A 17,426-nucleotide genomic window follows, 5' to 3' on the forward strand; every position below is an offset into this window, starting at 1 on the left:
CATATTGGTAAGCAATATTGAAAAAAAGTTTATCTGATTCTATCATTCCATGCATTTTTGAGAAATAATACATATAGTTATCGTTGTTATAGTTACATATATTTACGGTTAGAATATTACTGAATTAAGTATTAAAGGAACAAAAACTACATTGGTATTAAGAATGGTACAATGGTATTTATTTTTTTTATATGTATTTTTCCATTTGAAATAATTACGATAATCAGATATATTTTACAATTTTTACATAAGCAACGGTAGGACTTTAAAAACTAAGAAAAATTGTTAAACAAAACAATATATATATATATATATATATATATATATATATATATATATATATATATATATATATATATATATATATATATATGCATATATATATATTTATATATATATATATATATATATATATATTATATATATATATATATATATATATATATGTACAAAACATACAGAGTAGACATGTATACAGAGGCGTTTCTACAAATATAATGAGGAGGGGGTGAATCCTTAAAAGTACCGACTGGCTTCGTAAAAAAAAAAAAAAAGTCCTCAAAATAAAATTTACCCAACTGAATTGTGTCAAATATCCGACTATCCAACTAAATTCGTAAAAAAAGCCGACTATAACTTGAAAATCACCTTCTTTGGGAGGGTGTAACACCTTACTTCCCCCCCCCCCCTCCTTCGTAAAATCGCCTCTGTATATATATATATATATATATATATATATATATATATATATATATATATATATATATATATATATATATATATATATATATATATATATATATATATATATATATATATACATATATATATATATATATATATATATATATATATATATATATATATATATATATATATATATATATATATATATATATATATATATATATATATATATATATATATATATATATATATATATATATATATATATATATATGTTTATATACATAGGTAGTGAAAAACTTAAAAACATTTCCACTATTACTATATAAAAAATTACTACTAAAAAAAGTTTCATAAGTTTCCAAAAAGGCCCCTAAATTTGCATATTGGTTCCCTAAATTCGCTGGGTCCACCAGCAAATTTGGGGGACCCATTCAGCAATTATATTTGTTTTTAGGTTTCAAACTTGTTTGTTTTTATCGGATCCATTTTGATTATATTTGTTTTTAGGTTTCAAATAATAAAGACTTTTTAATACGTTTGGCGAAAAATTTCTCTTCATTCAAACATGAAGCATAAAATATTAAAGAAATTTAGTTGGTATACATTTTAAATATTCATTTCTTTAAAAAGTTGTTCCTTGTGAGAAAAAAAAGTCCTTCTTGAAGGCCAACACTCTTCTTTACTTCGAGTAACTTCTGGGGTACCTCAAGGTTTTATCCTTGGTCCTGTTTTATTTCTTATCTACATTAATGATCTACTTGTAAACCTTACATCTAAAGTAGCTCTTTTTGCTAACGACTCAACTTTAGACTCCTGTCTTGAAAAAAATTCTTCTTTTTTGATCGTTGGTTGGGTTGGTTGGGCGATGGCCCAGGGCGCCAAATATTAAGGGCCGAAACTAATTAATTATTTTACCCTTTGCCTTTTTTTTGAATGGGGTTAAATTGAGCTAGAGGCGCTGTAAAAATCTCGCCCAGGGCGCTGGTAGTGCTAAAACCGGCACTGCTTACTCTGGCTATATAAACAACAACGATAAGAAAAAAAACCGCATGAACTTTATTTTAAGAATGTCAGTACTCCTCAAAACACCTTAATAACCAGGAAAAATATATATGCAATTTTCTTTCTTAGATGAGGTTATTTTTAATTCAAATTATGCTAAACCAATATATCTAGTTGATTAACATGATATAGAAAACGTTAAAAATCGATTAAAAAACGAAACTTTTATAAATCATTAAACGTTAAAGAAATGTGGTGTTTTAAAAATCATGACCATATCTTTTTATCACTAAGATATATTGGGAAGAAATTTAAAATGTATTAAAAAACTAAGATTCTATTTGAGGTAATGCAATATTTTTTTTTGAAAATTCTTCTTCAAGGCGTACCAGAGGATATTTGAGAACTTCTATACATATTTACTATGTCATTTTGACAAAGTAAAATCAAATAGTGTGTAATCCTTGTCAATCTACTAGAAAGATTAAAAAGCCTACAATGTAAAAATAACTTTAAGTAAATACTTCTTAAAACGAGTATTGAGATCAACAATGTTTACGTACAATGTTTGATGTTGAAATTGCTTTCGTTTGGTTTTATCTAAATACACTGCTCTTTTTAAGAGGTGTTTAGTTAAAGTTGTTTTTGCTGCATATTTTTTAAACTTTCTAGCAGAAAAAAACACCTCATTTCTTGTTATTTTGAATAATATTCAAAATGTTGACTCAACATATTAAGTATATGACTCAAACATAATTGAGTATGATTGAACATATTGAATATGATTCAAAACAACAAGAAATCTGATGTATTGTTTTGCTCTAAATCTTTTTAAAAGAATGTTTCTTTTTTCTTTAAAATTTTTAAAGAATTTAATAATTTGTCTTAAACTTTTTTCACTCGGCGTAAAACTTTATTATAAATCAAATTAAGGTAATAAAACATTAGCAGCGCCAGTATAAAATTGCGGCGCCTTCGATCATCAGCAACAAGTTAAATGAATCAATATCAATAATACTGATCTGATAGATATGATTTTATAGATTTGATTTGAAATAGATTTAATTTTACTGACATAATTTTAGCAAAACTTTTATTATTTAAAATCTAAAACTTTTAAATGATGCAATTATGTATAAGAGTGACTACTAATAAATTTAGAAAACTTACTTTGAATGAGCTTGTAATAAGCTTGTAATATATTTTATTAAGATATTGTTTCTTATAAAAGACGTCCTCTAAAAAATAACTATTTAGGTTTTATAAACCTTACCTAAATTTTCTTTTAAACTCATTTCTCTCTCTCTTTTTTATAAAAACATTTTTACAAACTCAAACCCTAATAGTTGGGGATGAAACAATACTTAAGTTACGAAAAAAAAATCTGGAAAAAATTTTATGATTCCATAGATATATAAAACAATTTATTTAGTTATCAAGGTACTTTACGATTAACACCAAAATATAATTTTAACGCTTATAAATGTACAGAAAACCTACGACTTTTTAAAGTCAAAAAAAAGTTGAAATGACAATGTTGCCACCTGTAGAAAACGCTCACCCGGCAGATGTACGTTGGGTTTAAATACGTTAAAAGGTTAGCTTTGCCTACAGCATATTTTAAAAATTCCACGATGATATTATTTTATGATCTATAGCATTTAAATATTATACATGAACGTTTTTATGTTGCAAATGTACATACAAAAAAAAAAAAAAGAGGATGAAATAAGGGTGTATCACATATCCTATCTTTAGATATATTACGTATCCTACCCCTTAAGGTTGGAAATTATATGAATAATATATATATATATATATATATATATATATATATATATATATATATATATATATATATATATATATACACAGAGCCGTAACCACCAGCTTATTTTCTTGAGATACTTCTCTGAGCTCTGCAATAGGTGTACCTAAAAACTAATTTAAAAAGGTTTGTTTTAGTTATTACAAGTTATTAATTTCAAATTTTTTTTTGATCGTAACTCTCCCCCCCCCCCCTTTTTTTTATCAAAAACCCTCACCCTCTTTAATATTTTTTACTTTTTTTTACTTTTTTTATCAAAAACCCTCTACCCTCTTTAATATCAAAATTGTGGTTACGGCTCTGATATATATTTAATTTTAACAAAGTTTTTTTATTGTAGGTGATTTACGTACAGGGTTTTGACGGTTTGAACTCTGATTAGTTCAAACCGTCTTTTGAGGTAAAAATTTTTTACTTCTGAATATTTCGGTTTTATAAATGCGATGTGGTGGTAAGTTACTAATAAAAAGAAAGACATGACCCCGCAATTATATAGCTTGTCGTTCGTTAGTCTTCGCTTACGTTATGCTAACTCGCTAAAGCAATGTTAAATCGTATTAAATTTAAAAAAGAACTTTATAAAATATGGGAGCGTAAAATAAATAAAATAAATATAAATTTTTACTTGTTTTTTTTAGTTTATATATTTCTTTAACATCTTAGATTTTAAACAATGTCATTAACTATGATTTATCGATTTAATATATTAAATATTAAATTATTTCATTTTCAATATTTTTGAATTGGGTTTGTTTTTTCAACAATTTCTTACTTTGTTGGCTACCATGTTTTTAATACTGTGGTGGTTGATGCAAATTAAAAAAAGAAACTTTGTTTTTTAACTTATTAGAGAAAAATAATTTTTTTTATTTTTTTTTAGATTTATCAACTTGATATATTTAAGATTCTGCGTACAAGAAATATCCAAATGCAGAAATCTGGGGCACAAAAAAGAAAAGAAAAAAAGAAATGCATATACAATGAAAGAAAAGGAATACAGACACTGTTTCAATTAGGTGTAAAAAAGCAACGATTGAATTAAAAACAATTACTGAATATGAATTAGAAACAAATCCTGATTTAAATTTAGTAAAAAAGAAAAATGAAAATGGCATTCATAAACAATATAGCCATCGCAAAAATGAAATAGCAACTAGTAAAAAAACAAAAAAAAAGATCATAAAAAGAGTAATGGGCATAGAAAATGCTATCAAGCACGGTGTGAATCAGAACGAAGACTTTCAATGCAAGGCGGTATTGATAATTTTATTGAAGCATCAATTAGAGTGGAATTGGAACAATGGTACCAAATTTTGAGAAGAATTATTGATGCTATCCTTTTCTTAGAAGAACGGAGTCTTGCTTTTAAGGGATCTTCGCAACGCATTAGTGTCTCAAATAATGGAAACTTTTTAGGTCTGATAGAGTTGCTTTCTAACAGGAACCCTACTCTAAAGGAACACGTTCTAAAAATAGCTGAGTCACAAAAAAAGGGCGAAAGACTGCAAGTACGTTACCTCTCAAATGATTCCCAAAATGAGTTTATTGCAAAATGTTCTGATCTTGTTAAGCAGCATGTTTTGGACAAAAGACATTCTGCAAAGTAATACGCAATAACTGAAGGTTCTACAACAGATTTGTAACATGTTGAGCAAACAAAAATTTATTTTACGTTACCTAGTTTGCCATGAATCGCGATATGAAATTTCAGAAGGGTTTTTGAAATTTGTAGATTGATAGTGACAAAAATGGTTTTAAAATTGCTCAAATAATTTCAAAAGCGTTAGAAAGTAATGCTTTCCCACTTGCTAATTGTAGGGCTCAAAGTTATGACAATGCGCCAAATATGTCTGGCGAATACAAGGGGCACAAGCTATAATGAAAGAACAGTCTCCTACTGCTATGTTAGCTCACCTTCTATGTGTAAAGCTGGCTTTGGAAGACTTGCTCCAACTAAATCTTACTCCAAAAACTAGAAACGAGATTCGTGAAGCAATTTGTTATATCATTACCTTTACCTGGATCATAATGTCAGTTGTGTGACACATAATATTAATTCCCATTATTCCCAGTAACGCGACTTTAGATATGGAAGTTTCAAATATAGAAAGCTTGTTTTCACAACTAGCTGCTATTTGTAACAGTTGGAAAGCAATGTGGATTGAAGCTAAGCTTGTTGCATGTAGCCTTGATATAGAAATAAAATTATTTAGAAAAGATAGCAGAAAACAATTCCACGATAAAAATGTGAGTAAAACGAGTGAGGTAAATCTCCCTTAGATGGTATGTAAATCTCCCTTAGATTCCCAATTACGAAAGGAAATTTTTTATGTAGAATTAGATAATGTTATTGGAGGACTTATAGTTTGTTTTAGCGCCGCAAGACAGATTTCTGAAACCTTCAGCTTTCTTTGGAGCTACCAAAAAATGTCAAAGGAGAAATTAATACATGAGGCAGCTAATTTTGCGAAAAAATATTCTAAAGATATAGTCAGTGAAGACTTTGTGCAAGAAATGAAAGACATAACAATGATTCACAAAGTGAATTTTGGGACAAAACATTTGAGTGCAATGGAAATATTAAATTCTTTGACAGAGTGCAAACTAGAAAGTATATTTCCAAACCTCAGTGTCAATTTGAGGATATTTCTTTCAACACCAGCAACAGTAGCATCACCAGAAAAGAGCTTCATCAAGCTTAAACTTGTTAAAAATTATCTTAGATCTACCATGAGTCAGGATTGCCTTAACAACCTGGCTAGGCTAAGCACTGAGTCTGAAATTGCAAAACATATAGACTTTGTTACAGTAATACGTAATTTTGCATAGGAAAAGACACGCAAGGTAACCTTGCTTTAATAAAATTGTTCTATTTAACATTATTTCTATCATATATATGTATAACAAAAATGGCGGGAGGGACGGGTGGGGGTTTAGAGGACCTAAAAAGATAATTACATCAGTACATTTTTATCCTCTCCATAGTCCTGCCCTTAAAATAGCAAATTTCACAACATTTGACCATTTTTGGTATAATTTTTTACCCTCAAAAAAATACTTTCCTACCTTAAAAAAAGTAAGATATGTGATACACCCTAAAGATTTAAATTTGTACTTTTTTTTTTAGTTTGTATGTTCCATATTGGTAATGTTAATCTACACTAACACAAAAATTTTTATAAAAAGGTAATTTTTGTTTAAGTCAGCAATGATCTAGGGTAGAGCGGGGCAGATCGGGACAGTGGTGCATAAAGAGACAGTTATGCCTGAAGCCTTATATCTAAGCTAAAAATAATTTTCTGATAAAATAATTTACATTATTGGGCTTCATTATTGTCAAGAATTTAATTTGAGAATTACCAAAAGGCATTAAAAGTACCAAAATGCATCAGAAAGATAGCGAAAAACAAAGTTTGCATATTTTCTTAAGCGATACAATGACAAAAAATTTGTCTTGAACTATTTATAAAAGATTTATGTCTTCAGACACTAATTTTTATCCAAGCCTGGTTTTAAAAAGTATCTGGCATTGAATTTTTTGTATAGTATTAATTTCAGTAAAATGAACTTTGTGGGAAATAACGGGACAACAAGTTATATATACGTATTGACTATATTACTACCATTTCGAAATGCTTTTTACAGTTTGATGATTGAATTAATCTAAAATATTATTTTCATTATTTAGAAAAGCAATATCAGTAACAAATTCAAAGAAATTGTTGTTTTTATAACTTTGATTATTATTTAATGTAAACAACGATGGTAAGAAATTATATAAGAAAGATCAATCATCCAAAATTTCAGCTGTGAGTAAAAAGGAACTTAAAATTGAAAAGCTGCTGACACAAGTGGGGTATTGAAATTTTCTCTACATTGACATATTGTTAATAAACCAGCTCATCAAAAATATTGCCAAATAATTACATACATACATACATACATACATACATACATACATACATACATACATACATACATACATACATACTTACATAAATACATACATACATACATACATACATACATACATACATACATACATACATACATACATACATACATACATACATACATACATACATACATACATACATACATACATACATACATACATACATACATACATACATACATACATACATACATACATACATACTTGAACCCGAAGTTGTCTAGTTGCTATTTTAGATTTATTTTTTATCTTTATGTGAAGCGGATGATTTGGGATCGTAAAATGTCAATCTACGTATCAGTGTTTTCGATATGTTTTGTTTTTGCGATTTCTGAACTAATACCTATAGATTTTAGCTTTTAGATGTATTTGGTGCATTTCGTACTTTATTTTGATAGTGCTTACGCACAGTAACGGTGCGCTATGGATCAATTGACTAATTCCAATGTTTCGGTATATTGTTACTAGTATTTCGCTATGAAAGTCTAGTTTTTTTAAACTTCTAATTAGGTACTGAGCTGAGGAAATTTTAGGCTTGATACGCTGCCATTGTTGGTTAGTGTTTGTTTCTATATTTAAATCCAATCCTAGGTATTTATACGATGTTACAAATTCGAGAAATTTAGAGTTGATGGAAACAATTGGTGGTGGGTGAGTGTCAAGTTTGTTACGAGGTATGCTTATATTTTTGCATTTTGTTATGTTTAATAACATTTTGTTTTTGATGCACCAGTTATTAACTTTGTTGCAAATTTGGTCTGGTTGGGTTGAGTGGGCTTGGTCTCCAACAATTTATACAAAGATGTCATTAGCAAATTTGCGCAGTTCAGTATTGCAATCAAATATATTGTTTATTGTATAAGTACGAAGAGTACACTGCCTTGAATGACTCCAGCTTCCAGAGGTCGCCATTCTGTTGCTATGCCATCAGTATAAATTTGCTGATATCTGGTCTGTATGTAAGATGCAATACAGGAAATAAGCCATTTAGGGAGGTATATTGATAACTTGGTAAAAAGAAGCTCGTGTTAACGACGTCAAAGGCTTAAGAAAAGTCAAAGAATATTACAATTAAATTTTTCTTTTTGTCTTTAGCAAGATGTCAGTCTTCTATAACACATCCAATTGCATCCATGGTGTTTTTACCTGGTAAGTAGCCATATTGCTTGTTGTTTTCTAAGATGGTGTGAGTATGGTGGATGATAAATTTGGCGACAACTCATTCTATTGTCTAGCAGAGATGAGGTATGAGAAAGATTGGACGGAAGTTTGACCAGTTTCTTGGGTTTGGTAATTTAGCGATAGGTGTTATGTTTGCAAGTTTCCATCGATAAGACGTAAATGAGTGAGACAAACACTGGTTAAACAGAAGACTTAGAATATCGGGATTTCAAGACAAACGCATTTGAGTAGTTTCGGGAAGGTCTGGTTGGGTTCAGGTGATCCTTGTTTTAAGTTTTTTTAAAGATTTAAAACGATGCCTCTAGTAAAAAGTAAGAGTACATTTTGGTTGTTCGATTTGATTATAAAGCGAGATATGTCCGGCTACTTTGAGTCATTCCAGACACTGTAAAAACCTTCGTTTAAATGATGATTTGCTTAACCTGTATCAATGGATTAAGTTTTCGAGGCTTTTTTAGTAATCGATAAAAAATATATAGGTTTAATTAAAGTGGAGGTATTTTATAATAAAACACAAAAAAAAAAATTATTTTAGTTGTTATATCTTTTTTGTGGTGTATGGGCGTGTAGTTTATCTAGATATGTTACTTTTTTGAGAGTTTAATGTCTTGACACGTTTAGCTTTAATTTTTTTATCATTTTTAAAGTTTTACAATTAACAAATAACTGCTGTTTTTTAACTGTCCCGTTTTACCCCATCCACTTGCAAAATGTAAAAAATTTTCTAGTCAAGAGTTTTGTTACTTTGGTTGTCCTAGCTTATTTGTAAAAAATTTTTTTTCTTATACAAATTAATTTTAGAAAATTTTTTTAAAAAAGTGTTAACTAAGATTAGTTTATCCGCCACATTTATTTCTTAGGTGTCCCTGTAGGCCCTGCTCTACCCGACATAATATTTTACACTTATGCCAGATACAAGAATAGAGATGCAAAAAAAACGTTTTTGTTTTGCATCACGATTCTTGTATTCTTTTTGTTTTTTCAAAAAACAGCTTTTTTGCAACTATATAGTTGTAACTATATCAACTACGTCATTGTTGTCGCTGAGACTATTTTATACCTATTTTAATCTAAAACTATTCAAATGCTAAAAATAGTTAAAATATTACTTTGCAAATAAAAAAGATGCACAACAAAGTTTTAGCTTGATTAGCCTGATTTTTTGTTTGTTTACTTTGCTTTACCTTTTTATAAAAAGCCTTTGCTCCTCTTTCATGAACTTTTAACACTATTTTCATTATTTAAATCAAAATGTTTTTAAAATTTTTTAAAATACTTTTTTAAAACTTTTAAAACGCACCCTTGGCCCGTTTACTTCAGGTAATAGAAAGCAATTAGTTAAAGTTATTATTCTTTGTTAATCGTTTAATTCTTCAAAACCACACCTTTTTGATTGTTTTAAAAATATCTTTTTTATAAAAACCTAATTTTAAAGTGTATTTTTGAACAAACTCAAGTCTAAAGCCGGCCACGCCTAATAAAAAATCTTTTATTTTATGCTAACACCTAAACTGCTTTATAATAATGAAGTTTAAAAACAACTAAAATATTTTATTTTAAAAAGGAATTTGAGCCATACACTTATTAAAAACATAAATTAAAATTAAAAAATTGCAGTAAAATATTACAGCATTTGGAAAAAAATAAAAAATTTAAATTAAGTTTTAGATAACCTAATATTCAACAAAAATTAAAAAACGAATATTTTTATTTCTAATATCACACAAATTATATTATAATATAAAATAAATGATACACATTTAAATTAATTATATAATATAAAGGTATCTAAAACACAAATATTTATTAGCCAAATCCATATAAACTCAGATCTATGAAATTCATGGCAACGGAGATCTTACAACTCGATCATTTATTGGTTGTGTATATCGAAAGTTATTTGTAATCGTCGAGGAATCAGATTGACGTTGAAACTTATAGCAGTTATGTTGTTCCCATTCTTCTCGAGGATTATTTTTGCTCATTCTTTCAAGTTGATTAAGAGAAATACGTACAATATCTGGAAGAACCGTCCAGGTTACATTTTCAGTAAGAGGAGGCATTGTTAGTGATCCAGGATACGTAAAGTAATGGTTTAGATTTTTAGGAAACAGAAGATAAGGGTCTACATTGAATGAAGCACTATTGTTCATATAAGGAACTTTATCAAACATCTCAAGAAACACTTCAAATTCTTTGTTGTCTTCGTACTTTTCATTTGCATCCATAAGTATACCAATGACAGCTAAACCATCAGGATTTGCGATAGCTTCATTTTCTGTCTGGTATAAATCGGTATTCCAATGAACTGCATGAAATTCGGCTGCGTATCTTTTTCCGTCAATAGTATGCTCGCAACCAAGTTCGCATTTACCTTTGTGAACTTCTCCCCAGTGAAAATGCATTTCACGAAAAGCATAGTTGTGTACCAACCCCGCTCCAGTTAAAGTGATTGCATTAACGTTGTCAGCTTTAAATGAAATATTCCATCCAATGTTTGTTACATGAACTAAAATATTTTGACGATCTAAATTTAAAGGGGTTAGGCTTTCGTCATGTTGCACATTTTTTGTATCAATATTAATCGGAGATTGTCTTGTTTTTTTTGAATTTAAAAACTTCCAAATTTTTTTCCAATGCTGAGAAACTTGAGCTTGCGACGAATCCCACAAAAGGCCACTAGGATAATCGGAAGATTCAACCTCATTTTCTTTTTTTTTAGTATCTTTTGTCATTCTAATAAAAAATTTTGTTGTATCATAAATTATTAATTTGATAATCTAACTATTTAAATATTGTACTTTTCTGTGCGTGAACTAACTTCGTTTGCCAAAGAGTTATTATTAATTTTATTGATTACTTTATTTCTATATTATATTTATAACTCAAAAAATAATTTATAAATGTTAAGGAATTACGTTGTCAAAGTAACGCCATTGTTTAAAAGATAATTTTTATATGCATGACTAAGTAACTTTATTTAGTTAACTTAATTTCTATTGAAAAGGATAAGATTGGAATCCCATTCGTAGTATTTCCAAAGGAAAGACAACAGTGGATTACTTATAGCGCAACTCTTGATTCAATAAGATTATTTCAAATTTGGGTTTTGACATTTTGAATTACGTGACGAAATTGTTTAAAATCAACATGACGCTAGATCAACATGATTCTAAGAAGATAATAAACAAATAGATTTTTTTAAAAAAGTAATAAGAATGCATTGCTGTTAATATCGTTTTCAGAAAACTTTATTTTTTGACTGGATAATGCTTAATAGGCCAAGTAAAATCCTTATTTTTTTCAAGCATCACAAAAAGTAACCGTATTTGTTGAAGACTGAGTTTTTCTTTAGCATGCCAGGAAAACTAATACGTCAACTAATTTACTTTATGTTACCTTTTTATTTAATCTCATCCAAGGAATACAAAATAAATAAAAAAAAAAAAAAAAAAAAAACAAGACGCACAAACTATTTAACTGATTACCATTTTTTTTTTTTTTTCAACCAAACTGTTATTCCTTTTTACTTTATTATTTTATCTATTACATTACATTTTCCAAAAACAGATTGAATAAAGTTGCTAATAATGATCAGTCACATTTAAAGTCTTTTTAAATATACTTTGATAAAATCTAAAAGTAAAGATACACAGAAATAGGCCGATAAGTAGTAGGCGAAGTTGCAAAGTGGAAAGCGGAGGCTCCATAAGCAGTAACAAATAAATATGATGAAGATTAAAAATTTCAAAGAATGGCTTAAAAAATACTTTGAAAACATTTAAGACAACAGGTGGCATGCAGCATCATGCTAGATTTGGAATATTTAAAAAAAATTACAAGCCAAATCAACTAACGCAACTAAATAGAGAAGCTAGAGAACTGCATGTCTCTATCAGTAAACATGCTGATTCATTGAAACGAGTGGTGGCATTCTTAACAGAATATAACAACAGCTTACACAGAACGTACAGTCAAAATAAAGATGAAAAAATACAAAGTAGGTTTATTAACCTTGGCCAGCTCAATCACCAGAACTTGCAACAATCTTTTTAAATTGATCCAAATATGTAGCTTGCAAAAAAGCAAGTGGGTAGGTATTTTAAATACTAGTTCAGATGTTTATTTTTGTGGTGCTACTTTTATTGATAGTTTTTGTCATTATGTTTGATAACACTTTTATATGTAATTGTATGTTTTAGTATGTAACCCAAGATTCAATTTTTTTTTGTTTGCTTTACTATTTATTTAATACAGCATGCTGTTTAAAAAAGAATCAAGTGGGTGGACTTACTTACTTTTTACTTTACTGAAAACCATTGATGTTCATACTTTTTGAAAACCATTGATGTTCTGTGTGATTGGAAGGTGCCTTTTTAATGAAATGGATGTAAGATTGTTGGTTAAATGGTTTCTAAATAAATCTTAAGTGCCGCAAGCACAGTCGTTGACAAACTTTTTGCAAACATTATCAAGCGTTCTTAAAGTCTCTTGATATTTAGTGAAAGCATTCTTCAATATTTTGGAGCACACATTACAAGACGTTCTTATATGTAATACTTAAAACTGTCTGTAGTGGCCTTCTGGGCCTTGGGGAGGTGAAACAAAAAAAAAAAAAAAAACTTCAACTAGTATAAAAGTAATACAAGTTATGACCCTGAAACCAAAGCAAAAGCAAAAGAGTCGTAGCTGCTGCTTGTAATTTTGGCAATTTTCTTGCCTAACTTTTTTCATGTTCATCTTTTTTTCTTTTTTTTCATGTTACACTTGCTGAGTTTTATCTGAAGTTTACTTAAGATTGTCTTGCTTTTCTTTAATTAGTTTCAATTTTTGATCTTATCGCCTTGAATTAGTTTCTCTAGAATCTTAGGTTTATTTAAACACTGACCTTTAACTCTGAGATTGTTATGTTGATTTGTGCGTTTGAGCTGGTGTTGTTGTTAAATTTTAAAATTTACAAGCTGTTGTAGTTTGATGCTGAATGATTTTATATAATAGTGTACGCTGGGATGAAGATAATGAAGCAGACTGAGATAGTTCTTGAAGTGTTTGATTATGCAAATTGTAATTTTGATTCATTAGTTTTACTTGTATCAAGTGAAAACAAATCAGTGCTTTAAAACGCAGCAGTTATCTATTTTCGCTAAAGCTAAAAGTTTGCTTTTACTTAAATGAAACAATTTTTTTTTAAATGTTAAAACTTGTACCTGTATAAATTTCTGTAAGTAATTTGCACCAAACTTGTTTAAAGCGACAATATACATTTACTGTTAACGCTTGAAGTATTTGGGACAAATGAGCCAGTAACCAAATGGGCTGATGTAAGTAAGAGTAACATCGTAATTATCATGTGTAAGGCTGGCGCAATGGGGTGGTGTGGGGCAGTCCGACACCCCCTACCAATGAATTTTGTTGTTTATTTAGTCGGCAACTTTGTTGCATTAAGTTAGGTAAGTCAGTCAGCAAATGTAGACCATTTAGACAAGTCAGTCGGCAAATTTAGACAGTCAGTCGACAAATATCGACTAGATAGTCGATTTTGTAAATTACCAATGGTGGAGGCAGAACTTTATGCTGTTTGCCTGAAAATATTGTTAAACTTTTAAAAATAGCACAAATTTTTATTTTTGATGTAACATTTAAAAAACAGTTTTTGAAGTGTATTTTAATAACTTGTTATTTTGTCTTCAACACAAATAGAAGCCCTAAGAGATATAAAGTTGCCTAATCATCTGTCGTCTTCTTACTTCATTATTTTGTCGAACCTCGGTAGCACTCTTGTACTGGTAAACCGTTCGGTTTGTTTTGTAAAAACCTAACAACCTCCAACTGTTGCAACTAAAAACTGTTGTAACTACAAACTGTTACAACTACAAACTGTTGCAACCCAAAATAAAAATAAAACTCAAAAAACAAAATAAAATTCTAACTCTGTGGTAATTTTTTTTTTTTCTTTCTAATGCATGTTGCAACTGTTCTTCAGTGTAAGTTTTTTGTGTTTTACGAATAGAAGAAGTACGAGTCATTTTTCTTTTAAAAACTTTTTAAAAAATTGCTAAGGCTATCATACTTATTAATATTAGATTATTATCAATAATATTAGATATAATATTTTATATTTATTTCCGTTTTAATAAACTATTAATTAGTTTAGCCGCGCTATTGTAATATGACAATTTTTAGCAAAACTTTTTTGGAAATAAAAATTTCAATTTTCGAAAGAAAATCTTAATCTTTAAAAGAGAATTATGATTGACAAACAAGTTTTTTAATTGTTAAAAATTTTCTACAAAATTGCATTTTTTTCTTTTGTTAGTAATATTAAATTTTAGTTTCAATATTTCGAAGGGAATTTTATGAAGAAAAAAAATTTTTCAGGCTTTTTTGAGAGTTTAATGGTAATTTTTGAAAAAAAAAAAGCACTAGAAACTCTAATTAGCAATATATTCTTCACAATACGAGGACACACCTTTTCAAAGATTATTTGTTTTAGCTTTTCTATAAATGCAAAAGAAACAAAATTGCTAAACCGTTTCATATTTTGCTTTTTATTTTTTGTTTACTTTTATCTAGCATACTCTACAGTTTATCAAACTAAACCATGTATTAAAAATAAATTATTATCAACAAACAGATAATTTATTGTCATTTTAAACATTTCATAACATGATTAAGAGAAAGAGTTAAGTATAGAACTGCACCCTCAATAAAATAAATGGCATTGTTGAATCGCGCCCTCAACAAATAAATTGCACCCTCTCATAAAGTATTTAAGTTTTGAATTTTTTTAAAAATAAAAATCTATTTTTTTATGTCTCTTTTTTTTAAGCCTCAAAATTTAAAATTATGTTAAACATAAGGTTAAATTAAATACGAAGCATTATTATACGTCAACTTAGCTCGAATTAAAGAACTTCATTTTACAAAAAACTATTGTTTTTTAAACTTGCTTATTGGCTAACCCTGTGATGATGTAAATAATTGTATTATATTTTTTCATCTTACTCTTCTCGCGTGATGTTTATTTGTTTGCAGGATTTAAGCTATTTTTGTAAACTGGTTTTAGGTGTCAGTTATTTTTAACAATTAAATTCATTTGTAATTTAAAAATATATATTTTTAGAATTAAGCCTGTTTGAGCAAAATTATTTTTTGGAAAGTTTTATAAGAAAAAAAAAAATTATAAAAATGATTCAACACAATTATCTACCAGCGCCTATTTTTCTTATATAAATATATTATTAACCATACTACAGCTAATCCAAGTTTATCTAAAATCTAAATAAAATGTTTCTAAAAAAATTCTAAAATTTAAACCAATTAATTCAATTACTACAAATCTCCAAGATAATTAAAACTGATTAAGTGTAGATATATATATATATATATATATATATATATATATATATATATATATATATATATATATATATATATATATATATATATATATATATATATATATATATATATATATATATATAATAAGCAAATTTAAGTAACATATACAATAATAACACATTAATAACCATTCTAATAAAATAATTCAATATGTTAATAAATTTTAAAGCATGCATTAGCTTTCTTTGTTAAAAAAATGTACCTAAAACGCTTGCATCTAATGTTGACAAAAAAAACGTTGAATCATTAAAAATTGAAAAACACCTTTTTTTTTAATACAGGATTGTTTTATTCACAGTAATAAAATGCAAACATCTATAAAGAACACTTTTTCTGCAAACAAATAACAAAGCACAGACACTTTTCATTCATCTGTAAATTAAGTTTGTTATACAAAAAGATACTTTATTATTATTGTACTCTCTAATGATTGTTTTCCAAACAGTCTGAAAAAACTTATGAAAAGACTGAAAAAATGTCGGACTATTGCTATATAAAGATAAGTATATCTACTTAATCTAAAAATGCATTGTTTTAGGGCTAGAGATATTAAAAAAAAAAGAAATGGCAATAATTGAACTTTGTTTTTCTATCAAAAAATAAAATTAATAAGAGCGGGATTTATTGATGTTTTGTTATTGTTTTCTTTGATGATATTGTTCATATTATAATTTAATATAGGTATTTATTTGTAACATTGATATTGTTTTTAAACAACATTGAATAATTTAGCATTTCTGTTTCACATAAAGATACAGGTAAATACAAAGTATATGTAAAACGAACAAGTATTATTGAAACATTATGCTTTGTTGGCTCAGAAGCTGCTTTTGTATATATGAAATCGAAAAACTTAGTTATGCTAAATGAAAGTGTAAAAAGATTTTGTTTGCGTATCTTCAAAAAAGATTTCTAAGTAAATAGATGGTTTTTTCATAAATGCCTTTGAGTCAAGTATATTGCGACTATATGCTGTGACATATATGCTATATGCTGTAACCTCAAAATTGTTTTTCTAAAACTTAACTAACTGATTTAATTGATTAAATTTAAAACTTAAAGTTTAAAAACCATTTGGAAAATTTACCTAACCATACTGTTAAAAAAAAAACACTTGCTAAATAGTTAGATCGGCCAACTTAGCATGCTACATAGTTAGTTGAAAAAAAAACTTGAAGCTACTAATTTAATCTACAAAAAAAAACATTTTCCAAAAAGTGGAAATAATTTTCAGATACTGAGGTTCAAATTGTTTCCAACTGATTATATCATTTTTTTTTCAACCAGTTTATGATGATTATATATTAGTTTATTTCAATCGATATATAAGATTTTCATATTCTACCAATATCAGATAATTCGATTTTT

The 17,426-nt window shown here is 27.7% G+C and overlaps 1 protein-coding gene and 1 long non-coding RNA gene across 2 annotated transcripts; one reads left to right on the forward strand and one right to left on the reverse strand.

Moving 5' to 3' along the window:
- The first annotated feature begins 1,188 nt into the window (after positions 1–1,188).
- On the forward strand, positions 1,189–10,268 carry LOC136081909 (uncharacterized). Its single transcript, XR_010639240.1, has 3 exons — positions 1,189–1,287; positions 4,401–6,364; positions 6,648–10,268. It is a non-coding gene; the product is annotated as an uncharacterized LOC136081909 (long non-coding RNA).
- Positions 10,269–10,347: 79 nt separating this feature from the next.
- On the reverse strand, positions 10,348–16,278 carry LOC100215695 (carbonic anhydrase 2). Its single transcript, XM_065800302.1, has 2 exons — positions 16,261–16,278; positions 10,348–11,393 (listed from the first exon to the last, which is right to left on the reverse strand). Exon 2 carries the CDS (start codon positions 11,390–11,392, stop codon positions 10,499–10,501), a length of 894 nt encoding a protein of 297 aa, XP_065656374.1. The 5' UTR covers position 11,393; positions 16,261–16,278; the 3' UTR covers positions 10,348–10,498.
- Between the last annotated feature and the right edge of the window lie 1,148 nt (positions 16,279–17,426).

The sequence above is a fragment of the Hydra vulgaris genome, chromosome 06, assembly GCF_038396675.1.
Source record: "Hydra vulgaris chromosome 06, alternate assembly HydraT2T_AEP".
Taxonomy (NCBI): domain Eukaryota; kingdom Metazoa; phylum Cnidaria; class Hydrozoa; order Anthoathecata; family Hydridae; genus Hydra; species Hydra vulgaris.